Source organism: Schistocerca gregaria, chromosome 5 (assembly GCF_023897955.1).
Source record: "Schistocerca gregaria isolate iqSchGreg1 chromosome 5, iqSchGreg1.2, whole genome shotgun sequence".
Lineage (NCBI taxonomy): Eukaryota > Metazoa > Arthropoda > Insecta > Orthoptera > Acrididae > Schistocerca > Schistocerca gregaria.
In genome coordinates this window covers 170,036,028-170,063,770 of record NC_064924.1, presented here as the reverse complement: position 1 = coordinate 170,063,770, position 27,743 = coordinate 170,036,028, and the positions used below count along the sequence as shown (strand labels likewise).

Genomic DNA, 27,743 nt, shown 5'->3' with positions numbered 1-27,743 from the left:
CAGGTCAGACAAGAAGGGATAGAAGGTTTTGAAATGTGGTGCTAAAGAAGAATGCTGAAGATTGGATCTTCTTTCTTACTCTGCAGTCCACCATACAACACTTGGCGGAGGCCAAATGGATTGATGCATAGACTGAATAACTTATGAAGAGGTATTAAATCAAATTAGGGGGAAAAAGAAAATTGTAGCACAATTTGATTTTAAGAAAGGAATGTTCATAGGGGACATTCTAAGGCATCAAATATTAATTACTTTAGTAATGGAGGTAAGTTGGTGCATGTGGCTGGGGGATAAAAATTGTAGAGAATGATCTAAGCATGAATATAGTAAGCAGATTCTGATGAAAGTAGGTACTTTTACTTTACACGATCAGGCCCAATGGACCGCGCGCTGCTTTGTGAGATTGCCTCCACTTCAGCCTGTATTCAGCTCCTTTCTGCCATTCTTCCAGCGGTACCACTCTCTGGAGGACTTTGGATACGCAGTCACTCCATCGAGTTCTAGGGGTCAATCCATATGAAGAGGTCCAATGATGGTTTCTTCCCCATTTTTAAATATTTTAATTTTTTATATGTGATTACCCTATATTTGAGAAGTGCAAAACAGTTGTTTAAAGAATTTATCTTGCACCTATATTATATAGCAGCCATTTTTATTTGTAGACGCGCGACAATTCTTCAGTCTGGAGACATTAGTGAAAATTTTAATATCTTTGCACTGGGTTAAGTTACAACATTGCAACTGACATGATTGTTTTTAGAATAGTGTCCTCTACAACATTGTCTATACACAAAATACCCTAACTTCAAAAATAACCAGTCAAAATGACCTCCAAGTTTGGTGTCCAAATTTTCAAAAATCCACTTTTTAGGCCCACAAATAACAAACAAGGAGTGATTTATGAGAGTCTATTTTTTCCTGTAGTAAGATATCATACACTACTAGCCTCATATAGAGCAAGAACACTTCCAAATGTTTCCTTAATTTTTATGAATTTTTGAAATTTGAAAATTTTTATTAATTGTTAAGTTGGGGTTAGTTATCACAGGTAGGACTGAATATAAAATTATGATTTTTGCAGTTTGTACACCTATATGATAGCAATGTACTGTAAAAATTTCAACATTGATATCTGACTGAACAAAGATATGAATTTTTGAAAATGAGGAAATAATTCACATTACTCTACAACTGATCTTATGGCTGTTGCCTGTTTAAATGGTTTATTGTTTCATTCTAATAAAATTTAATTGAGACATATATTTAGTTAAAACTATCACCCAATATTCATTTAATTTATTTATTTTTAATAGTGCAATAGGAGCTTTTGCTTTTGTTCTATGGTAATAAAAATGCCCAGTTACGTTTAGGTTTATTGTCAATAAAGAAGTTAATTATTGCTGGGTGTGACATGGTAGAAGTACATTATTGCTGAGTGTGGCATTGTTGTAGTCAGTTTGTTCTGAAACCTCTGTTAGAGTGGATGTACATACTTCATCGAGAGTGTAGAATGTGTTACATGCTTTGTTCTGTGTGTAATTTGTGATTAATTTTGAGAGATTAACTGGAATGCAATAACATGGATGAACACTGCTCTGTTGGACAGATAGCAAGTGAAGTGTGTCACAAAACAGTTTAAAGTTTGGTTTCAAAAAACTTGTTGTCCTTCTTATGTGAGAGTGAAACAGCTTCCCAAGTGAAATGTAATGTGATTCCTGGAAATTCCCTGTGCCCAGAGTCATGTAACCTTGTTAATGACATTTATATTCCTAATGAGGAAGCTGTTAGCATATGGATTTTGCTTGTTATAAGTTAGACATGGAGAGCTGCATCAAACCAGTTTCAGGACTGAAGACCACAACAACAACAAGTTAGACACATCTCCTACTTTGAAAATAATAAAATTAAGTAGCAGAAATGAAAAGCTGCTATTGAAAATAAGGAACAACAAATTTCAGACAAAATTAGAAAAGACTTGGAATCATGCTTTAATAATACAGATACCAACATTATTTGTAAAGAAGAAGAAAACCTACCACCAGTATCATCTGACACTGAATATTTGAGCTTAATAGAGAAATTAAAAATTAAGTGTTCAGTGACATCTAAAGAGGAAAATGTTAAAATTTTAAGTTTGCTCCCTGACTCATGGTCAAGAGAAAATATAGTTCTTGAATTCAACGTTTCTCATTGTTTGGTTAAATTAAACTGAAAATTAGTGAAAGAGCAAGGCATTCTTCCAGTTTTAGGAAAGAAGAAGGGAGTAAGTATAAGTGAAGAAACAATTAAAAAGATCAAGCAGTTTTTTTAAGATGATGGAAATAGTAGTATGTGCCCAGATTGCAAAGATAGCAAGAGACTTGTTATAAATGGAGTTAAAGTAACAAAGCAGAAACGACTAGTGCTGTCAAATTTAAATGAACTGTATGTAGCTTTCAAAAATTCTCATCCTGAATGCAAAATTTTGTGACCTCTGCCCTGAGTGGTGTAGTTTGGCTGGATCCTCAGGGTCACACTCCATATGTGTGTGTTTATATCATCAAAATGTCAAACTGATGATTGAAAGTGTAAAACCATGGTCTGTGGCACTAACAGTTATGACTGCATGATAAGTTTGTGTAATAAGTGCCCTGGTAAGGAAACCGTTAATGAATTGTTTCACGAATATGATGATGAAATGCCAGACAGTATTACCTTCAAACATTGGGTCACAACTGACAGGACAGAAATGACAACAGTGGTTAAATGTCAGGAAGAGTACTTGGAATCTTTAATTGATAACTTACAAAAACTCAAAAGTCTACACTGTGTTTCTAAAATCCAAAGTAAGTTTTTGAATTTTTGATGGACAAAAAAGCACAACTTCATGAAACTGAATGCATAGTGCTAGCTGATTTTGCAGAAAATTTTACATTTGTGATTCAGGATGCAATACAAGGGTACCACTGGGTCAGTGACCAGGCAATGGTGCATCTATTTATTCTCTACTTTAAAAATGAGAAAGATGAAGTTTGCAGTTCTTCAATTTGCTTTGTAAGTAACTACTTGGAGCACAACACTTTGGCTGTACATGTGTTTCAAAAGTATGTAATAAATTACATAAGAGAAAATTTTCCCAAGGTTGAGAAGCAGATATACTTTTCACATGGAAGTGATAATCAGTAGAAGAACAAAAAGAATTTTTCAAATCGGTGCAACCACAAAATAGACTTATGAGTTGGAGGCTGAATGGCACTTTTTTTGCATCTTGCCATGGTAAAAATGCATGTGATGGAGTAGAAGGTACAACCAAACATGAAGTAAGTAAAGGCCTACAAAGACCAACCATAGACCAAATTCTCACAGAACCGGACACGTATGTCTTTTGCAAGGATAATATTAAAGACATTACGTATTTTCTGATCAAGAAGGAGAAATGGTTCTGCATGTGAAAACAGCACTTCAAACCAGATTTGAAAACTGTATAGCAATAAAAGGAACAAGGCATTTCCACAAATTCCTTGGCATTGCAGAAAACTTAGTTAAATTATGTGCAACACGAAAAACCGAAATTTGTGAGGATCATTATGTCAGTAAAATTACATCTCTAACGTTGAATGGCATAATGGCATGTGTATGATGGACAGTGGTGGCTTTCAGAGGTTGGAAAACAATGATGTTTTGTGCATTTTTACCACCCTGCTGGCCCAAGAACATCGTTCAAGAAATCTCTTAGTGACATAGTTTGGATACCAATGAAAAATGTTTTAAGGAAACTTTCAGTGCTTGAACTTACCCCAGAAACTGGGAGGTCTTATTCTATATCACAGAAGCTGTATGAAGAAATAAGTGTTCTTACCATTCACCATCAGGTTTAGGAAGAGTTGCATCTCAAAGAGCGTTAATTGAAAATATTTATTTTCAGTATGTCAAAATAATATAAATGTAAATTTCAGTGAGGTTTCACTTTTTGTATATAATTCAGTACCTTACTTCAGTAATAATTGATTATATCCTGCCAATATCACACATGAATAGGCAACAGCCATAATATCAGTTGTAAAGTAATGTGAATTATCTCCTCATCTTCAAAAATTCATACCTTTGTTCACAGTCAGATGTCAATGTTGAATTTTTTTTGGTACGTTGTTATGATATAGGTGTACAAACTATGCAAAAATCATATTTTGATATTCAGTCCCACCTGAGATAACTGACTCCAAACTTTATAATAAACGAAAATTTTCAAACTTCAAAAATTCATAAAAAATTAAGGAAACATTTGAAAGTGTTCTGGCTCTATATGAGGCTAGTAGTGTGTGATATCTAACTATAGGTAAAAATTAGACTCTCATAAAGCACTCCTTGTTTGTTATTTTTTGGCCTAAAAAGTGGATTGATGAACATTTGGATACCAAACTTTGAGGGTTATTTTGACTGGTTATTTTTGAATTTCGGGTATTTTGTGTATTAGACAATGTTGTAGAGGACATTTTTCTAAAAACAGTCATGTCAGTTGCAATGTTGTAACTTAACCCAGTGCAGAGATATTCATATATTGGCTAACGTCTCTAAACTGAAACATCATTGCGCACTTAAAAACGAAAATGGCTGCCATTCAGTAAAGGTGAAAGGTAACTTAAGAAAAAAAAAACTGTTTTGAACTTCTCAATTACAGGGTAATCAAATATAGAAAAATTAAAATATTTGAAAATGGTCAAGCAACCAACTTAATTTTTATTGGACCACTTCATTTGGATTGACCCCTAGGTCTTTCCTATGGGCCGTCTGGTGGTTGGCTTGGTGTTGAGTACAGTTTTCGGCCATCGGTTGCTCTGCATTCGAGCAACATGCCCTGCCCACTTGAGTCATCATGTTTTCATTATAGCCATGGTGTTCGGCTCTTTGTAAATATACAACTCTATATTGTGACAAATCCTCCGTTTTTCACTCTTTTTATCATAAAATGGTCCAAAAACCTTCCGAAGGACTTTCCTTCCAAATATCATCAGTCTGTTCAGATCCTGCTTGGTTGTACTCCAGGTGGCTCATCCGTTTAGTACTACTGGCTGTAGGAGTGTTTTGTAGATGCTTATTTTGAAATGTCTTGACAAACTTTTGGTTTTGAGGAGAGCATTAAGGCCATGGTAACAGGCATTGAGGCCTGTAGGCTTGCCTGTATTTCCAGTTTACTGGATAGTTCATCTCTAAACACTGCGCCTAGATATTTGAACTCCCTGACTTGACGATACGAACTTTCAGTTGTATGTAAGGGTGGAAGTGGTTCTTGAGTTTCTTTATGTCTACGGTGTAGAACCATGTATTCCGTCTTGTCACAATTGGTTTGAAGTCCAGTTTTCCTTGCTGTTGTTTCCAGAAGGTCAGCCATTTCCCGTAATTCTTCTTGTGACCCAGATAGTAGCACTATATCATTTGCATATCCAAGGCACTTGATGTTCACATCCCCGGTCTGGACTCCTCTGAGTTCATTAGATGACATCTCTCGCATTATCTTGTCTGATGTGAGACTGAAAAGAACAGGTGATAGTCCATCACCTTGCCATAGCTCAGATTTAATGTTGAATGCTTCAGTCACATTATTTCCAATTTTTTCCTTTGCTGTAGTATCCATCAGGCAGGCCTTCGTGAGGCTTCCTAGTTTCTTGGCAAAACCGAACTCTTCCAGACACCTCTGCGTATTTTCCTGATGAATGCAGTCATATGCTTTTCTGAAGTCGATAGACAGCATGTGTAGTTCTTGGCCAAACACCCATCTTTTTCCTATGATCTGCCGAATGTGCACTGATGTATAACTTCCTAGCAGAATAAAGCTGTGTGCTGCACCGAGACTCAAACTTTGGACCTTTGCTTTCGCGGTCAAGTGCTCTAGTGTTCACTTCCTTTACAGTGGTGTCTTTGTGAGTTATGCCTTCTTGTAGTTCATTAGCAGAACCCAATTTTGCCAAATTTTCGTTGGTATGTTTTAAAGTCATCTGTCATGTTGTCATAAAGAAAAGGCAGCACACTTCTTCTGGCACTGGTTTTTCTCCTACCATGATAGAACCTTATATCTTGGATAGCCACACAGGGTGTACATAAAGTCCGGGAACACTTTCAGTTATTTATTGCACAAGAACTAAACCTGGTACAGATATCATACATTTGGCATTTTGAAGAAAAACTCTGAAAAGTTTTTTTTTTTTCTTCGAACGAGTGACTTGGCAGACGTCAATACGGTAAATCTCAGCATGGCATTGTCGACGGTGGCAGTCGCTTCGCGTATTCTCTCCTGGAGCTCTGCTACATCACGTGGTAGAGGCGGTACATACATCAGATCTTAATGTGTCCTCACCGAAAAAAGTCACACGGAGTGAGATCTGGTGATCGGGGAGGCCATTTCATGAAACAGCTGTTCCCTTCTGTGGCACGGCCGATCCATCTAAGTGGCAGCTCTGTGTTCAGGTACCCACTAACTCTATGATGAAAATTGGTTGGAACCAACACAACCTAGAAACAGGTTTCTAGGTCGTTGGTGGAACCCCATCCTGCTGAAAGATGAACTAAGAGTCCTATTGCATTTGAGGCATCAGCCATTGCTCCAACATGTCTAAGTAGGAATATCCAGTGACAGAGGTCTACAATGCTGTGGCGATATACATGAAAAAAAAAAAAAAAACTTTCAGGGTTTCTCTTCAAAACGACATATGTATGATATCTGTACAATGTTTGGTTCTTGTGCAATAAATAATTGAAAGTGTTCCCAGACTTTATGTACACCCTCTACTTTTAGGTTGTTTGAATGCTGCAGTTCACATCGCATATGGGAACTGATTACCATGTGAAAATTTGTTTCTTCCGTAGTGAGAAACTGGAAGACACTATCATCTTGATTGTCATCGTCCGAACGCTTAGATGAGCTAGAACCTAAAACATATCAGGCTGTGATTGCTTTCAGGTTTCTTCGTGAAATTATCTATTTTATACTTGAATAATTTCTCAAAAGTTTCATCATCACGGAAATCGTCATCAGGAGAGTCACCGTTAGTATCTGTTTCATTACTAGGGTATAGGATACTAAGGTCCTCATCCGGAATTTGACTCATCTGAATTCTATTCCGAGTCGGAGTCTTCAAGGTAATTTTGAGAGAGTGCGAGAGCTACAATTATTTTCGACCGTTTTCGTTGTGAATCTGTAAGAAAAACAGGAAAAGTTTCTTTTAAAGAATTTCTAATTAGGATATTTCTATTGCGTAAATAGTTTACCAAAGGTATGAAAAACTGAATAATTAAAATTTAAACGTAAAACGCAAGTTGTAACATGTTTTTTCGATCACCTGTGAATACAAAAATATCAAACGTAGTGCGGTAGCAAAACTTGCAATCAAATTGATCAAATGTTCTGATAAAGAAAAAAGAGCTCGTAGGAGATTGGAACATCAGTCAGACATACCGACAAATACGTGACACCAGGGCTGTCTTGTCCCCAGCTCGTGGTCTCGCGGTTGCGTTCTCTCTTCCCGAGCACGGGGTTCCGGGTTCGATTCCTGGCGCGGTCAGGGATTTTCACCTCCCTCGAGATGACTGGGTGTTTGTGTTGTCCTCATCATTTCATCATCATTCATGAAAGTGGCGAGATTGAGCTGAGAAAAGCTTGGGAATTTGCACGGGCGCTGATAACCGCGCAGTTGAGCGCCCCACAAACCAAACATCATCACCAGGGCTATCAGGCCGGGAAGAGAGAGCGCATTTTCGGAACACGGTCTCACAGACCGACACTACGTTTACATGTGACACATCTTCCAGAAGACAAATTTCGGAAACCGTTTTTCGCTGTCGTGTTTACATGTTAAGCGGATTTGCCAGCCCAGTTAAATATGGCGCCTGGAAAACAGATAATACAGTTTATGAATTAGTAAGCACAATTGCTATTTCTCTTCAGTTCGACTTGGTGTAAACAGTTTCAGTCTAATATTTCTACTTATCCTTCACTGTACAACAAACCACTCCGTCCATATTAGCCGATTTTTTTAAAAAAAAGAAGACGAAACCTGGCAGCCCAAGCACGTTTCAATACCGGCTGAGTTTACATGGGAGCGAAAATCGATCGTGGAGTTGGTAAACCGGCAACCAGAAGCGGATTTCCGGAATCGATTTTGCAAGTGTTCACGTGACTAAACGGGATGAGAATGTAACAAAAAAATTTCCTGACTGGGAACCAATGATGCGCTGACAATGAGTTTTTGCCCAGCCGCCGTTCGAGACCCCTAACGTCAGCTGTGGTATGTCAGACCGATGCACCCCTCCGAGGGTAAAGTTACGTATGTTCAAATGATGCCTCTTTCCTCGTGCGCAGTCTCAGACGCACGGAATAAAAGGGCATACACAAAAATTGGTGGAAGTAACGCATGGGCGTTCTCGTATCCATATCGTATCCTCATTGCGCAAGCAGTCTGCTATCAATCTCCTTTATTGCTTGGGAGCTTGCGTTACGTTTGTTGTGATGAAAAGGCCACAGAAAAAACAAAACGCAAAAGCTACTGTAGGTAAAGAAGCTTTTAAAAAACATAGGTACTAGAAACTCAAAGCGGTGACAACGTTTTGTATGCGAATTTCAGGTGGAGGTCACGACGACATTTTAGATTTTCTGCGTGGGAAACCGCAGCGATAAGGCTGGCAGTAAAATTCTGTTAGCTACTAACTGGCGACTTATATTCTCGTTTGAACTTTTATTCCTCCTTTCAAATCAGACCATTTCAGCTCTATTAAATTTTTAACTTTTATGTGGGATAATTGTAATTTATTATTTGATTGTTTGACTAGTTCCACATCCATGCAGTTCCCATGCATACTGAATCAGTGGAACAGGAATGAATAAATAAAAATAAAAGTGATTGTTCCTGAAACTGAGAAATATTTAAGGGAGGTTCTTAGTCGTTATATAATTGTTAATTTGCTTTCAATGCGTCATTTGTACTTAATCATGAAATATGTGTAGATTAGCGTCCTCGGACGTGACGAATTTGAGAATTTCATAGACGCAGAAATCCACTAGAACGGTGATTGTGTTTTTCAGTCTCGTTTATTTGCATCGTCAGTGTGCTTCATTTTTGTTTTTAGTAGTTTGTTGAGGAGCTACACATACTCCATCACTTCTTTTGTTCACGTCATTCTCCTCTGTTGTGCTTGTAAGTCGCTGTAGCACGAATATTCGTCCACGGTTTTCATATACACTTTTCATAAATTTTTAGGTCACTCTTCTCATCTCAGTTTCCTATTTCGAAACTTACGATATTTTATTGTTTATAGAAATACGATCGGGAACTTTTTATCGAATAAGTGACGCTCAGGGCAACACATCTCGAATTTTTATTGAAGTAATGTTCAGAAGCGGCTTTAAATATGACTTTCTTTCTTAGTCCGCAATCGTCTATAAACATCTTAAGCTTGCTTTCTTCACAGTGAACAGACATTATTGAACATAAATCGCTGTATGGCATAACCTCGACACACGAACAAGTATGGATCCCAGTTGCCCGTCGTCTGCTAAAAAGCGCAAAGATTCCTGGCGAAGATGGATAGCAATGCGCCTTATGTACGGCCACCATTTCCAGGAAATTACACGGGTACAAATCGGCATCGTGTCGACGCACCTTATCTCCAGTATCTGTCCTCTCCGGAAATATCGTCTGCTACGACCTACTGGAATCCGGGACAGGATTGTCAACTGCCAGGTTACCTGTAATAGTAGCCCCTAACTTCCAGAGAAAAAGAATTTTGGTCGAGAAGTAACTACCACAGAAAAATAACTTACAGGTACGCTCATCCACTGACGATTATTTCCATAGATCCCGCGCGCTTGACAGTGATAACTGCCACGGAAAAATAACTTACAGTTTCCATGGTCGCACGAATTCTAATGGTCTCACTGCGTTGTAAGGTAGCATAAAAACGAAGTACGCAGTTTTAGAAGCAGATGGCGCGCAGTTCATCAGCTATTTACATGAGCTATAGAATACTTGGTAAGTCCTTCAGCTCTGTTCGTTTATCCGTGGTCTGAGGCGATGCGAAAACGTAGTACGCACTTCGGTAAACAGTTGGCATCACGCACTATTGGCAGTTCTTAGAATAATTGCTATGATCAGATGAGTGATTATTATAGTAACTGCTACTTCTCAGTAACCGGTTATGTTTGTTGGTCAAGTTATTTTTTGCCCCCTCTAGCCTCACATCGTAGAGACGGTAGAGGTAGACATGCGCCAGCAGTGGATGGGGCGAGCTGACTGCCAATTCCATCTTCTGACGAATTATCAAGAGACGCAATGTTTGAGAACTGATGGTGCTTCCTAGTGGTCCATTAGATTACGGATGAACCGTGAAAACGTTTTTCCTTTTCACAGATGGTGCAGACCACTACATCTTTTTCAGTTTTTGTGTAAAATAACCACTCATTTGTGCATTTTGGCATTTTGTTCCAGACGGCAAACACAAAGCTCACGCAGTACAACGCGAACACACACACACACACACACACACACACACACACTGGTCATACCGGACTCGAGAGTCCATTATCGCGGCAACGTATTTTCGCCATCTGTCCCTGTCTTGGGCTATTTCCTTCCATTCACCTTCAATACCTAGGCTCCTCAATCAGCCTTCACATTGGCCTCCCATCTGCACCTTGGACTCCCCACAGGACGTTTTCCCCTCTAAGTGCCCTACCGGTACTCTGCGCGCTGCCCTGCCCTCATTCATTCGAACTACATTACCTGCCCATTGCAGCCTACATGATTTAATAATACTTATTATGTCAGGACTTGAATAGAGTTCGTGAACCTCTTCGTTATGCAGTTTTCGCCACTCTCCGCTAATGTCATCCCTTTTTGCTCCAAAAATTTTCCTCAAAATTTTGTTTTCAAATACTCGAAACGGCTTTTCATTTTGCACAGTGAGAGACCAAGTCTCACACCCATACAGCATAACTGGTAGTATAATAGTTTTGTATATTCTCATTTTTATATTCCTAGACAATATCTGTGATGAAAGTAATCTATTCACGTGAGAAGTAGCGTGCATTTCTTGCCCGTAATCTCTTCTTCAGTTCGGATTCAATCTCATTTCTTGAAGTGATGTCCATGCCTGGATACTTAAATGTGTTCACTTTTTCAAACTGCATGTCTCCAACTCTTAACATTCCCAGATCTACTGCTGTTGGCATTCTAGTAGTAACCAGGTATTTAGTTTTGTCTTCACTTATCCTTAGACCTACATCTTCACTAGCCTTGATTAATGCATTCACATTTGCTGTTACAGATTCTTTCGTATCGCTAATGATGTTTAGATCATCTGCATACCCTAATATCTTAATATTTCCATTTAACGCCACACCCTCTGAATTTTCTGCTGCCAAACGCGAACACACTATTAATAAATACGACGAAGGCTGAACTAAAAGTTACTGCAGATATCAGAACGACTATTACTGACGGCAAGCGATTACAGAGTGCAGTTAACAATAATGATTTAACAGCACCAGAATGATCTGTTGTTTCTGCTAAGAATTGAGTGCACCTGCAGTCTGATAAGTCCAGTTGTCGCTCCCAGGGTGCTAGAGTGGTGTGAGCTCGGCTACACCGCTAATGGATTATTTATACGCTACAGATTTTGAAATATAAACAGCATTGTGTGCGTGGATGTTAATTGTACGTATGTAGCCAATGATGTAGTTTTATGTACAGATTATTTACCTTTCACACAAATAAATGGTTGAATAATTGGTTACAGGCTAGATTAAAATTATTTTTAATTTTTGGACATGACCACACATTTTCTATAAAACGGAATGCAAACTGTCTCTAAAACGAGGCAAGGTTGCTTTCTTCCTCATATATCCGTAAGGGAACCATCAAGCTCAGTTTTGCACCACCAACTACGTCTTCAGTGTGTCTGGATTTCCCCGGATTGGTCATGGTAATGAGGAGGGCTTCCCGAGGCATAGTAGAGGGATTTTTATGCAACTGTCCGGGTAAACCCGAACCTTTTTTCGTGTCTGCTGAAATTCCATTGATTGGAAGTAAATAGATTGTAATAAACCTTAGGGAAATTCTTTAAATGAGAACTGGCCCTGAGTTTGTTTCTTCGTTTTAGTCTACTAAAAAACCAAGCGGCAAGCTCGCTTAGACACTCACCTGTACACACACAGGTTGTTAGAAATAATTTGTATTTCTTTGATTATGTATATGTCAGAAATGGTAATAGTTAGGAAGGTGTGGTTTGCTTCATAATTTTCAAACACACCTAAGGCTGTTTTTAATTTTTTTCATTCAAGTTTTTTACTGGTCCTTCCACTCCCCCAATTTTGACAGTGTGTGAAATGGTTAGTACAGACCAGATCTGACACGCTGGTCCTGTGGAACTCCATTACATTTTTTTCTTTGGCGGGACTGCAGTAACTGTGAGCTCACGTCATAGTGCTACAGCACACGTTAATGAGAATATGTTAGGCTAGACATGGAACTGAAATACCACTTTTATGTCCTGTGTGGTAAAGATGGCGCACATAATCAAGGTTAACATCTGTTCCCGGCATCCCTGTCATCGTTGTCGTCCCCCCCTCCCTGCCCCCTCTTGTGTCTGTCTTGGTTTTTCTCTCTCTGCCCTCAAATATTTTCCCAAGTAATTTGGGACACCTATTTCTCCTGGATTGATCAGAAATTATGTAACAATTGATACTGAATTAGATTTCCATTTCACCTGTATTAGTATGCTGCTATTGATAGCGTATTTTCTCAAATAAGTTTTGTATGTAGCGTTGCCATCTGTCTGGATGTATCAGGACCGTCACTGCTATGCACCTTCTTGCCCCAACATGCCGACAAGACCCAATTTTGCAGCATGCTGTTGCGAGCTTGGCTCAAATACCGAAGTAATATCATCTGTTAGCGCAGCATGTAAATGCAGCCTCAGTTAGTTTTATTTATGTCAACAAGTTTGTATTCACACAGTCGTCTCACAGATGACATTGCATGCTGCATTGACGATGCAAACAGCTTCTAGACATAGCGCCATCATGCGAGAAAATACTAGACCTCTCCAATACTACGGAACAGGAACTGTTTAAACAGCGCAAGGAGGAAGTATCGCGCAGTTCCCATTTGAAAGTGATCTGAGAGGACTAAACTTTTTAAACGTAACATGAACAACGAGTGCAAGTTAGTAACATAATGTTTGAAGTGTTTACTGCTGGTATATAGGGCGCAAAGTGTATAGTGGCTAGTACTTCGACAACTAAAGTGTTATTGTTGACCATTAACATCTCATAAACTTACCATAACCTATGAAAATGCCAAAGGATTGACAGAGAAAGTGTCAATTTTTGTATGATTACGCAAAAGAGTGGTCTTTTGTCAAGAAAGGATGTACGGACCAGGAAGCGTTGTGAGATTTGTAGCTGCTTGATCTAAATAACTCGATGGAGGTGAGGCAGATGTGAGGCATCACATTTCTACGAAGAATCATACAAATAGATTCGCAGCAGTATCGATATCAAAGCCAATTTCTACGTTCACAATCAAAGAAGTAACCAGGAACAACTGCTCGTTGCTGCTGCAGAACTAACAGAAGGTTATAATGTTGTCAAGCAACATCAGTCCTTCAGTTCTCTTGACTGTACTGTAAAACTGAATGCCGCATTGTGTCCTGACTCCAAAGTAGCTGGAAAGTAGTCTACAGCCAAGACCAAAGCTACAGCAATTATTTAAAATATCCATGCACCACACTCCATGTCCAAATGCACAAAAAATTTGCAAGAAGTTTCATTTTAATGCATAGGTACATACACATAACCACAAAGCTGTAAACATGATTCCTTTAGTTGTTCAAAACTTTACTGAAGTTGACAGAATCCAATAGGTGATGTTGGAATTTTGATTGTTGAATAACAAAACATCAGAGACAATTGCAGAGTTTTGTCTAGTCACTTTAAGGCAACAGCAAATGCCATTAGGTAAATAAATCATGCTTTGTGGAGACAATACCAATATCAACTTTGGAGGGCATCATCGATGCGGCCAGCAGAAAAGTGTTTCACCAAATTAAAGAACAAGGAAAAAACATAGAATGCATTGGATGCCCTGCCCATATTCTCCGCGATACTGTATAAAGCGCAGCTGAAGTTTTAACTGTTGACATAAAAATAATCGTCATGAAAATATTTAATTATTTTTCAGTATACACAGTAAAGACAGGGAAGCTGGAAGAGTTATGCTTATTTGTTGATGACAGTCATCAGCCTCTTCTATCTCACTGTTGCTTATGCCCACTGTTGAGAGAATTCTTAATCTTTGGATTCCATTAAAACAATTTTTTGATGCCGAAAATAGACCCCCTTAAATAATTAAAGTTTTTTTTAATTTTTTTTTTTTGTTTCAGTAATCTGATCAGTGAAATTTACTTCGTGTGTCTGCAGTCAAACTTGGCTCTGTGTGAAAAAATATATAAAAAGCATGGAGAAGAATAGTGTCTCGATAATGGCATAAAGAATTATATCAATTGACATTCAGATGTGTGAATGAAAGGAAGACTGCCAGTCTTATTGACATGTAAACCAAGATAAATTTGAACAAATTAAGGAATGTGAATCCTAACCACGTAACAATTAATCTGATTTCTAAATTCGGGGAAGAGACAGTGCCCTAGCATTTTATTACTTTGAGAAATGGGCTATTTCTTGTAATAAATATCAAATATTTAATTGGGTGATACTATTTGTAATCCCGGATTGAGTGATGATTGTAAAGACTATTATGTACCTGACTGAAAATAGTGTGAGTATTTCAGGTAGCATTTGTTTTCAGGAATATGTGTATGTGAAGAGCATTATAGGAACCAAGCGTGACTCAAAAGAATGGCAGTGTAAACACTCTGTGGAAGAAAAGTGAATTTACTTTCTTAAGGAGATCAAAAATCCTGAACACAAATGACAACTGCTAAAATTATGTGAGTATTTGTTTTCTATGCATCACACAACACCACTGTGGAAATATTTGCACTGATGTCAGCCCAGAGGACTGATAAAAGAAATCAATTACTGCCAGGGAATGCGGAATCAATCTTACAGTGCCAGCTTAACTGCAAGCTGACTTGCAAGGAGTTTTATTAATATGCAGAAGGGAAAGGAACTTGCTGAAAAAGGTGAAATCTTCTGAAAAATATAGTGTACTAACTACTTTTGCTGCAACAAGTTCCATGTAATTGTTTTCTAAATAAAAAGTAATTGTATTAAAAAAATGTTTTACTTAATTTCTGTGCCATCTCAGTGTGTCCCAACGAGGTCCCAGCTAGGTATGGCAACCCTAAGTGTATCGGGCTGCGACAACCCACAGTTTGTTGTAGAAACTACAAAAGCAATGTTGGTGACTGAACTGAATTGTGATAAAACTTGAGTTGAATGTTTTCACATGCTATGGAAGAATATAGACATGCTGAAGAAAACTTAAGGCATTGACAATTATGTATGTTTGCTCCTACTCCATCTTAGAAGGTACTAACAAAATATATATTATTGTACTTTTTGTAACAAATTAAAGTAAGAGTTTACATTATCTCATTTAATTAAGATTTTTTTTTTCAATTTTAAAATTTTTTAATGTGTCCCAAATTTTGGTCTAGATAATATGGTCATCCTGACACACTAAACTCTATTAGGCAGCTAATAGAACCTTAGTTGTGTATGAACATTATGCTGCAAAGTGCACGTTTCTATCTCTCCCCCTTCCGAAATATGTCTGATCAAGGTTGTAAAGATCATTCTGGAAAACACTGTATTTTGCATGCTTTTTTATTGAGAACGGTGACACCTCCCCACTCGACAGACATCTGACTACTGTATTTTAAATGGCATTTGCTTTCTACTCATCGATGTGTTTTAAAACTGATTTAATTTACATTTGTATTCCTTGCTGCAAATTAGTACTATGTTTGAACATGAACGTCTCTATAATGCACTTTCATGAATCCTCGTTACTGTCGTACATTAATTAATATTTGATGGGGTGAGGCATGTGCCCGCTGGCTTTTTCAGCATTGAAATGCAAGCAAGGAAATATTCCCCCCTCTCATGTCCCTGCTCCCCATGGTACCCCGTGGCCATCGGCCAACTTCTGTGTGTGTGTGTCCAGGAAAATAATCCAATTTGATCCAGATGTCCAGGGTTTTCAAAGTTTTTGTGTGGGATTGGCATTTTAATTGATAGCAGGCCTATCCTAGCAATAAGCTCTCTGAGGCTAGCTGTCATTACTATTCAACAAACAATCTGTATGAAATAAGGATGACCTCAGAACATAGACAACATGTGTCATTCGTGCTGACACAATTTATGATTTGCACACAGTGTGATCAGTACACACCAGCAGTCTTTTCCAGATCTTAGACAAAACCTCTTGCAAGGATACTATCAGCACACTTACGTGCTTTCCCAACCTGTCGGCTATTTTTCTGGTGGGTTCTACTACTCACCTAACGTTGAAGCTCTCAGTGACAGCATGCCCTTCCTCTGTGTCTGTCGAGACTTGGTAGGAGATGAGACTATTTTGATGGTTGAAATATATTAACAAAATAGGACATCACCTCATTCTTGGCTGTTGCTGAGGCATTAGGCAGTAACTGTATTACCAGTTTGCACATTTGCTTCCTCATGGGATATGCAGATCCATCACTGCTGTGCATAAGAAGACACTGTGACAATGTGGATTCCAGTGTTACCAGAGGTGCTACAGCTTTCTCTACAAGTGTCCCCAAATCACTGCAGAGTATTGTGACAACCTGAAACCCGTCAACCATGGCCAACACAGCTTGTAGCTGTTTCTAGGCAGTGACCAGTTTGCCATTCACTAGCAGCAAGCACAGGACCTAACCCTGTCACACAGAACTACATAAAATCAAGATAAAACATGCTGTGGCAACCAAGCAATAACACTAACTGAGAAAGTACAAGCAGACAACAATAAGGGTTCAACTTACCTAAATGTAGTATTGTAGGCAGAGTACATCTGTTCTACTAAAGTTCTGATGCACATAAAATATAAACAAGAAAACTGAAAACCAACACTGAAATTTACACTACAAAGTCAGATCACAGGACACTAAAAATTACAAAATACACAAAACTTAGGAACAAATCAGTAACATTGCTAAAAACACATAAATGAACAGCCAAATCTTCTCAGAAGCGTATAAGAAAGGTACTAAACTAAATGTGTGTACAAACTGGTTTTTGCCGCTGCTGCAGGAAACACCTTCCTGCTCTAGGAGCTTCTTACTATTGGCAGCAGTTTCAAAATTAATGTGAATCTGGTGACACTAGTGCTTATGGTGGTGAGAAACTATACTACTCCCAGGTAGGATAGAGAACAAGTAACCGAAGAGTCAGTGAAGTGTTTTTGTGATAATAAGAGTAGTAAGTAATCTGAGCAGTAAACCATGTAGCTTACAATTCCATGCTGGCAGTGTGTCCCTTGAAGTAAACAGCAATTTCTATTACTATACTCCAAGTGCAGTACATTTCCGACATGGCAAACTGGGGTCAGCTGATATTCCCATGTGAATCTAGGTGCACACCAGCTATCATTGGCTATGGCATGATATAGGGACTTTGATCAAACAGCATTGGTATTGAAGCAACTATTTTGATCCAGCTGGGATACAAGAAATGGTTTATTGAATTCTTTCTGAAAACCCGTGGAGATCAGAATCGCAGAGATCACTCTGATCTGTCCTATTATAAAAGAAAGGTGCTTCAGTTCATTTTGCTTCTGGTGATGTTCCATATGGTTTTTACTTTTTTATGATACTTCTATTTTCCCCTCTAAGATCACAATATAATATTTTATAGTAGTCTTTACACTATAATTTTAAGGCTTCTAGTAGCCATTTGTTTTAGGAGCAGTTCTCTCTTTCTAAAAGATGCAATACATGTTATTAGTGTAATCAACATTGTCAGAGATTTTTAATCTGAATTGAGCTTTCTTAAATGGGAATTAGATTTCTGTTAGAAGTAGAAAGAAGTTTACCAACATTAAATTTCTCACCTACAGTGTTTGTTTAGTTACTGTCTCTCATGTTTTCCATCTCCTCCCTCATGTGTTGTGCACATACGGGGTGTACTTGCGTACGGCAAGTGTGAAAGTGACTACATATTTAAATATGTGTTAGTTGTAAATTTTTTCACTCCAGTGTTGAAGTCTTCAGTAATTGGTTTGTTTTCAGGCCCTTTTGTGAAAATACCATTGGCACTAGTACTATCAGGAGATCCAGAGTTTAGAAAACATCAAAGACATTTGGGTTTAGCAAAGTTACTAGTTGAACGTGGAGCAAATCCTAACTTACGCATACCAACATCGGAACTTCAGCGAGCAAGTCCAAGTCCTATGGAATACTTAATAAACCTGCTTAGTAGCACAAGGGATGTTGTATTACAACAAAGTGTGTTCGTTTCCAGTGATCAGAGTGCAAGGTAAGTGAGTTAAAAGTTACTTCAAAAGCTACACTCAGTTTCTTTACACACATTATAATGTGTGTTTACATTTTTGTCAGATTTGACCACCTTTCTGCTGGACTGTCATGCTGAAAAGTCACAATGTATCCCCATTTTAGATGGTACTAGAATCAGTTTGTGCAAGCTGTTTGGCAGTACTCAAGTTAATAGGATATTTTGTTGTAGTCACTGGCAGTACACTGAGGGCAGTCATTGGCAGTACACTGAGAGCAGTTATTGAAATTTATATTTAGTGTGACTGTTTTATATTACGGAGAAAATGGCTGAAGATATGAGAACTGATTACACTGGTTGTACCACCTTATCCGCTTAATATACTTACTACAGTAAAGTAAGGAATCTTTAACATAAAAACACAGTGTGGAAAAGTGGGTAACCATTAAAAGTTTTCTTAGTAATTCTTCAGGCTTTCCTGGTGATCTGTTGACAAATTGATATCAGTGTCATCCATGCATAATATGTTGACAGTGTGACTTGTTTGTCTTTGTCATATGCTACCTAAGAAGGCTGCTAGTCGACTGGAGTGGGACCAGTATTTATTGCCTATTGCCTCCCACCACGTATCGTCCTTCTACTGGAAGTGTCTTGAGATGTTCCGTCTTTGGTCCGGTGCGCCGGGCCGCGAGGTGGTGTTCTGTTCTCATCATGGTGCTTCTGGTGCCCTGTCTGGGGTTCATTCCCCCTGTCCACATTCTCAGTTCTTCTCTTTATTGAGTTCTGCTGCTGCCACATTGGGTTTTTAGTGGCTCTAGTGCAGAATCCCAGGCTTTGCTGAGTAGGTACTCAGTGTCATGATTCTGCTGCTCTCTTCCCATAGCTTCCTGATTGCCAACCTCTCATCCAGAAATGTTCGAAATAGGAGGTTTCGTCTTAGTAGTTGTCGTACAGGTCTTCCTGCAGATTTCTTGTGCCACCTTTGGTGAAAATGTGTGGCAACTTGCTTCACTGTACTGATGAAACTTGGAATGGACACATCCCTAGGAGTACTTGTGAAATTGAAGCGCCTGCTGAGTAACTTGAAGGTGATTTTGTCAATCTGCTTGCCACTTCAGTTAATCACAATCCAAGTATCCTTCATCTGCTGAGCCTTTTTACACGTACAGAGACCAGATGGTACTATCTACACATTCCTAGTCTTTACCTGCCAAGGAGGCTGCCACATAAAGGTAAAGTTGTAAATGCTCCCTGGCCACCAAATATAGCCCGTGACACGTATCTCTAATGCTGCTCCTCATAAATTCTATGCTTGCTATGTTTCATCTTTTTTGCTGCTCTGGGAATGAAGTGATATGGTGCCTCAACTTTCAAGGAATTTGCCTGTTTCATGTTTAATCAGTTTGGTGGAACAAGTTGCCAACACACTTCCACCAATTGTGGCCGAAGAAATCTGCCAGGAGACTTGTAGGTGATCACTGAGACAAAACCGCCTTAATTAAATTTTTCCAGTGCGGAGACTGGCATGAAGAAGCTTCAGGAAAACTGTAACATTGTGGTTTTGCTAGCAGATTAATTATGCAGCAGACTGATAATGATCAGAAAGTTCTTCAGTTTTTGGTAGACCCAACAATGTACTCCCATTGACGAAATGGACAAAAAGGCTGTGGAACTCTTGAAAGCTACAGGCATGCCTGACAACATCATCAAACAACTACAACCTAGGGCATCAGTTCCACGAAGACTGTATGGACTGCCAAAAGTATACAGAAGTGTGCCATTAAGCTCAATTGTCAGTAACATGGCACATAAACATATCCAGCAGCTAGCTATTTGAAGAAACTTCTGTGCCCATATGTGGTGAAGTGTGTTCAACACACCAACAACTTGGAGTACTCCTTGCAACTACATATCATGGAATCTGATACAGTGGTCAGGTTTGATGTGGTCTCCATGTGTACCAAGGTGCCACTGAAAAGCTCACAAGAACTGACGACAGAGGAATTTGACAGTGCTGTGATGATTCTATTCAGATGTATGCTGACTTCAGCATATTTTCTGTATGAGAGCCAATATTATGAGCAGACAGAAAGGGTAGCCACGGGCAGCCTCCATTCTCCAGCAGTTGCCAATCTGTTTTTCGATAAATTTGAGAAGGACGACTTAGAGGCAGCTAGATATGAACTTGCAAGTCTCCAGGTATGTAAGTGATATCTTTGGAGGTGGCTTCTTGATAGGGAGAGGCTCATTGAGTTTCTGGAACGTCTTAACTCACACCACCAAAATATAAAGTTGGCCAATGAAGTGGAGACAGGTGGAGTTGCCATTTCTGGGTGTACTTGTCAGCAGGAGACCAGATGGGGTGTTGTGGGCCACAGTCTGTATCTCAAATCTACACACACTGATTTATCCATGCAGGCTAGCAGTTGTCATCACTCTCAGAGAAAAATTGAGTTCTAAAGGCATTGGTCCACAGGATACACACCTTGACATACCTTGAGATTAGAAATAGAGCATCTACTACTCAGTCTTCTGCAAAACTTGTAACACTGTCAAACACATTCAGAAGACTTTTCAAGAAGCCACTCTGCAACACGATAGGGAAGAAGTGCAAGATAAGCAAAGGCTGTGGCTTACCTGCCGTGTGTGGGATCTAGTTTTGTCGAAGTCACCAGGATTCAAGAAGTGTGACATCAAGTGTATGTTCTGTCCACCCGCCAAAATTAGAGGACTACTGAGAAACGTGAAAGATGACCTTGGTCTACACAAACCAGGAATTTATAATATGCCATACCAGTGTGGCATATCATACTTTGGACAAAGAACTAGGATACGGACTTCAGAGGCAAAGAACATCAGCACATCCAACTGAGACAGACAACTAAATCAGCCATTGCTGAGTACTTTCTGGAATTTAATCTTGACATGATCTGTGAAAAATGAAGGTTTTGGCACAGACCTACAGATATTGACTGGGTCAGTGTTATAAGAGAGTCAGCACAGATAGAGTTGGTGGAAAAAACTTATGATTCGTGACACTTGGTACCAACTCAGCAAAGCCAGGAATAAAGCTCTAGAGTCTCTAAAAACGGAATTGCAGTAGCAGCAGAACTCAACTAAGAGAATAAGTGAGAATGTGGATTTGGAGAACGAACCCAGACACAGCACTAGGACCACTGTACTGAGAGCAGAATGCCAGATCTCTGTCAGACGTACTGGTCCAAAAATGGAACACCAGATGTGGAATACAGAATGTCCCAGACCATTTCTAGAGGGAATAGAGCCTAGATGGAATGCCAAGAACTGACTATGGAGGCAAACAGGAAAAACTGGATCACTAGCTAACGTGTACATATACTGGGCCAAAGATAGGATCCCTGAGGATGCTTCTAGCAAGAACAGATCGCAGATAGAACACCTGGGGCCGATGGAAGGGGGGTGGGAACCTGAAGGTGTAAATACTGGATACATTCCACTCGATTAACAGTGTCAGGTAGCGCCTGACGAAGACAAGTACATTGTTGAAATTTTGTACATGGTCAATGCTGATACCTGGCAGAATACCCGACACCTCGAGGTGTCAATTTTTCTTAGAGTTCCTGCAGTAGTGCGGACGGAAGTCTGAAATGTACAACCCAGCAGCAAGAAACATGGAGGAGGAAAAGTACTGTAGTAAATTAGTTTCCAGGATGGTAGTTCCTCCATCGAGAGGGTTAAGGTTGCTAATAACAGAATTTTGGGGGGTTAATTAAAATGGTCATGCATTACACCAAATGTATGAGAGCATAGTCAGACAGGAGCAGTGTAGAAATCAACAATGGAATGCCAGCAACATGTTTGTGAAATGCAGAATGTAAGCAGTAGTGGAGAGGATTATCGACGACTGAGAGATGAAGAGAGGAGAGTATGGGAACGAGATAGATTGCAACAAAAAAAATTAATTGGGAGAATGATGGAGACGAGGAGTAAAACCAAATAAAATAATGCTACAGAAACTGCACAATACAGTAACGCTGAAAGGGAAAATGAAAAAGTAAGTAAACTCAAAGAAAAGAAAAATGCCCATGTTGAAAGCGAAAACAATTTCAGAGGCTCCTTTTAGTTGAACCCAAGTACATGACAACAACCAAGCTTGCATTGCAATACTAGTTCTAGTTCTTCCCTATGAAGTTCTGAAGTGCTTGTCTCAGCAGTTTTCCATATTACTCCCATGACTTAGTTACCATCAAAGTTATGATTGCTCTATGGGCGAAGATTTAAAAGTAAATCACAATAATTTTATTGCCAGAAAGTTTTAATACAAAACAAAACAAAAAAATCTCAAATTGACTTACACCTTTTACTCATGTTTCTAGATGTCACCAACATTCTCAGGACATTTCTCCCATCATGGTAACAGTTTCAGAATGCCCCGCTCGTAGAAATCTGTTTGATCAGAGTGTAGACATCTGTAGACTCCTGATTTCACTTCCGCATCTGTCGCAAAGTGTTCACCAGCCAGGAATTTCTTCATGGGACCAGGTAGATGAAAGCTGTGGGTGCAAGGTCGAGACTGTACTGTGGATTCTGGGGCACTTCCCACCCAAATTTGGTGATTTTTCATGAACAGGAGCAGCAACATGGGGCCGAGCATTGTCATGAAGAATTTTGACAATGTCAACATTAGTGTTGTGGCACTTGTCACAAAGGGCATGACGCAACTTAACCGATGCTTTAATGTGAGCTGCAGCATTCACAGTGGTCTGGTGCTCATCAAAGTTCACCAATAACACACATACATATCCCTGAACATAGTGGGGAACTGGCATGTTTCCACTTCATAGGGGCGTGCTTGGTTTTGGATGTGTAGCAGTACACCCATTACACATCACCATTGACTATTCTTTTCAGAAAGTCATGCCCTTCTGCGACATAATGTGTGATCCAAGCTTGTCATCATTTACGGGCTCTTGTGGTTGTCAGTCAGGTCGTAGGCACTCAGCGAGCACTAGCTTTATGAAGTTTCAACGTGTCATGAACAGCATTGTACGCTACACGATAAGAAATGTTGAACTGCTAGGATAAGCACATTCCGATCATTCGAAATTGCTCCCTCAATGGCTCTGACATTCTGTAGAGTTGCAGCTTTTATCAGCTGCCTGGAGCATAGTGAATCTCTAAGGTCTATATGGCCATCTTAGAAGAATGCACACCATCTGGAGACATTGCTATGGTCCATACAGTCATCCCCATACATGCCATGCGTGCCCCTGTGAATTTAACTCTGTGCCCTTTGGCCCCTCAAATATTGAACTACTCTTCGCTGCCCTTCACAAGTTGACAACAGAAACATATGCACCATGTTTATTTTGTAGTTCTGACTTCTCTCGGTACAGCTGCACGTAAAAACAAAATTCCATTTGTAGTGCACACTTCAAACTATATCTTTGTGAAATTTTGACTTTTCAGCTGCTATACCAGGAGAGAGAAAATTATTGTGCATTACTTTTTGATCCTCCCTTGTTTTACAAGTATGTGTTCCACAACATGTTATTCCATATTACTATCCTGCCTGTGTTCATTTTTTCTTCGTGACTGCTTGGTGGCCTTTGTACAAGTCTCATTCAGTAAGTCCTTAGAAACAGTTAGCAAAACTAATTATTTCAGGATTTATTATTTTCTAATTTTTTAACTTAATCTCCTGTTAATTCTATATGCTTTTCTAAGAATATGTCCAACTTTTTTTAAAACGTCCAAAAAGTAAGATTTTGGTAGAGTTGTAAAATCGGTATCTGTTTGGACAATGACCACCTCATTCAATGTGATCTATCATCCACTTGGCCATTTTTCCATGTACAGAAATAATGAAAAAGACCATAGCAGGCCACAGCCGGTGAATACTCTTACGTCCAGCCCTGTCTTCAGTCTTGTTGTGTCTAGGAATCCTGCATACTTGGTTCACTAGACAAACAGTCAAACAACTCATATTAAAGAGTTTTATTACAAGTAATCAAATTCAGTACTTAACTTTGGCAATTACAGAGATGCGTCGCAAGCAAAGGGCAGCACACGAAATAGCCACTCTTTGCAGTGACCACTGATCTCTAACTGACAGAAGTCTTTCCTGAACTGCTATCGAGGTGGCTACTGTTAAAGCTGCTATCAAACTGCCTAACATTGATGCTGCTATCCAAGTCACTAATCTTGAAGCTGTTATTGAACAGGGCCCGCCACCAATCAGGTGCGGTGCTTATGTTGTCTTCATATAGGAGCCGCTGCTATCGCTTTGTCATCCTGGAAGGGAGGTCGGTCAGCATGCGATTGGCTGACCTCATGTCACAGTCTATTCTTCTTTGTCGTTTTGGACTGTCGTGCCAGCACTTGACTTTTTGCCTTGACAAACACAGTGTGTTTTGCAATAATTCAACTCTAATTCCATAATTTTAGCCATTGAAACTGCGTGTGTACACCCGTGCCTCATTCTGATGGAAGAGGGTCTGTTTGTTTTTCAGATGAAGATGTTTTTCTTTGATTTCTTCACTTCACTGGTGCAATAGCAATGCATAATACTACACAGTTTTCATTTGCTCTTTTTTCAAGTAATTGACATAGATGATTCTGCGTGCATCCCAAAAAACCGTGCCATCACCTTTCTGGCCAACCTCACTGTGTTCACTTTCTTCAGAGCCCATTTGCCTTCAAAACACCACTGTTTTGACTGTCCCTTAGCCTGTGGGTTGTAGTGGTGTATCCATCTTTCATCGACAGTTATGTATCGATGCAGAAACCCAATAGGATTTTGACATCAAATGCCAAAACAGCCTCAGCATTGACCACCTGGTTGCGCGTATTCTCCACTGAGAGCAAACTCAGCATCCATCAAGCCAAAATTTTTTTCACATCCAGTTCTTTTGTACACAATTGAAAACACTGAATGTTGCAATATGCCTGTGGCCTGAACTGTTTCAAACACCTCAGTTTGTCACTCACTCAAAACCATATCATGGATTTTGTAAATCTTATCAGGGTTGGTCACTTCCACGGGACATCACGAACGCTGTTCATTTTTTGTGGCTGCACGACCCCATTTAAACTCATTTACCCAATTGCTAAGAGCTGTGGACACAGGAACAGATGTGCTGTAAACTTTATACAACTCAGCTTTGATCCGTTTTTGGCGTTTTAAATAGAAGTGTTTAATCATACCTCTAAACTCAATTTTTTCTTTGTTGTGAAATAAACATGATATTGTTGCTTCAATCAGTTGGGACAATAAAACCATGTTGCCAAAGATGTGAAAATTGTATGGTGAAAGAACTTGGCTGTACAGAGGGTGTTCCAGCATTTCCCAACCACATTGCTGAAGCATGGCCTTCATCAGATTGGCAGTGTGCTTGTGGGTGTTACCATGCAACAGGATGATTCCATCTGACAGCCTGAAGGCAAATGCCAAACCCATTAGTGGAAACAGTCCACATCTCCCCCTACAAAGAAATCCAAAGTGGTTCACGCAAGGTTCACGCAATTTCCGCTAAGGTCAAGATGACCTTCTTCTAGGACTGCAAGGGCCCTCTACTCACTGAGTTCCTCGAGCTTAGAACCACAGTCAGTGCACAGTGCTATAAAGACACTTTGCAGAAACTGCGACGTGCCATGTAGTCAAAACACACAAGAATGCTCTTGGACGGAAACCTCTTGTTGCACAATAACGTTCACCCCCACAATACCAATTAGACGAGAGCTGTGCTGTAGCAATTTGGTTGGCAAACTCAACAACATACTCTGTACAGTGTGCAACTTTCACTGTGTGATTTTCACATCCTTGGTAAGCTGAAGAAAGGCATGCACAGAGATTGGTTTTGTTCAGAAAAGAAAGTGTGGGAGTGAGTGCAGTTGTGGATCTGGCAGCACCCAATTGCGTTCCACAAAACGGGAATTGACCATCTCATCTCTCAGTCTTTTTAATTCATGTGGTGGTTACTTTTGAACGGGTGTTCTGTTTTCATTTGGTTATTTAAAGAAAACAGTAATAGCCTTTAATGTTAGTACGCCATGGGAAGGAGTTACTTGTTTCAGGAAATTATTAAGTAAGTCTGCAAAAGACAGCTACACTCAATTCAGTCATGGTCCAGAATAGATAAATTTGTTGTAAATAAAGATGGTTTCAGTGCACTCCGTTTATGTTCCTGCAACTCTCACTCCTAATGCATGTATTTATTGCTGTTGTTGTTGTTGTCAGATCACACACATTAGTTTCCATGAACTCAAGAGATTGGAACTTGCCTTTGAACATATTCTTGCATGCTGACATCTTTTGGGCTTTAACAATGTTTAACCCTCCCTTCCCCCTCTCATTTTTCATTATTATTCTTTTTCCTTATTATTTTTTATTATATTTTAATTTGTATTTATTTCTACATCTTATTCAATTTATTAATGAAAACAATTAATTATTGATAAAATTATTTAATTGGATAGATGAAAAATCTACTCACCAAGTGGCGGCAGAACACACACATAAGACTGTTGTGCTATCCAATTAAATAATTTTATTCAATTTATTGTTTTTTATATTCTTGGGCCTTGTACAGGTAGTTCACTCTCATCCAGGGGTATGAGATCTGAGTGCTCAGCCCTTTCTTTGTAACCACCCCTATCTGTGTGACTTTCCTTACTAAGAAAATAACTAATAGTTCAAAATCAGGGACTGTCACTTTTGATTTTGTGTGTTTTTATTGGCAGTACTAAGAAGTTTGCCTCCTGAGTGTAAGTATTGGCCAGCTATTCTGTCTCATAATTTTATAATTGACACAGATTAACTTCTCAAGCTGGATAATGTAATAAATTCACCACAACATAAATTTGCTTCTGAAAGTTAGCAACAAGCAGAAATAGCGTTACAGAAAATGGCTTCCCAGTGTCTGGCTACCAAGTGTGTATCTACATAAAAGTATTGCCCAAGGTAATGCAAAGGAAACTGCATAATAGGCTCTGCTGATAACATACAGTACCCTATTGTAAAGCACTGTTGATGACACATAGCAGTCCTAAACTTGCAGCCTAAAAGTCACTCAGACATTCAGGACTTGTCCTTTGAATGTGAGTACTCAGTAATGTATGGACAGAACCAACTGTAAAACTACTGCTTAGTTGCTAACAGTCTCACACACAGGCAGTGTATTGAAAGTAAATACACATAATTGTTTACATTAGAACATTTCGGATCTCTGGCCCTGTTTCGCCGTGCAAGCTCTTTGAATTGTTCTTTCCAGCACTAGTACTTAAGAACTTTCAGGGG

At 39.2% G+C, this 27,743-nt stretch overlaps 1 protein-coding gene across 8 annotated transcripts in view; it reads left to right on the top strand.

Annotated features, from left to right (window-relative positions):
- The window catches only part of LOC126272258 (uncharacterized), a 79,574-nt gene that overhangs the window by 15,850 nt on the left and 35,981 nt on the right, over window positions 1-27,743 (top strand). For 3 of the 8 annotated variants that reach the window (XM_049974978.1, XM_049974977.1, XM_049974976.1), the window contains exon 2: window positions 18,244-18,490. In XM_049974978.1, the coding sequence (XP_049830935.1) occupies window positions 18,244-18,490 (247 nt within the window). The other 5 variants (XM_049974980.1, XM_049974979.1, XM_049974982.1 and 2 more) reach the window with 4 other exon arrangements.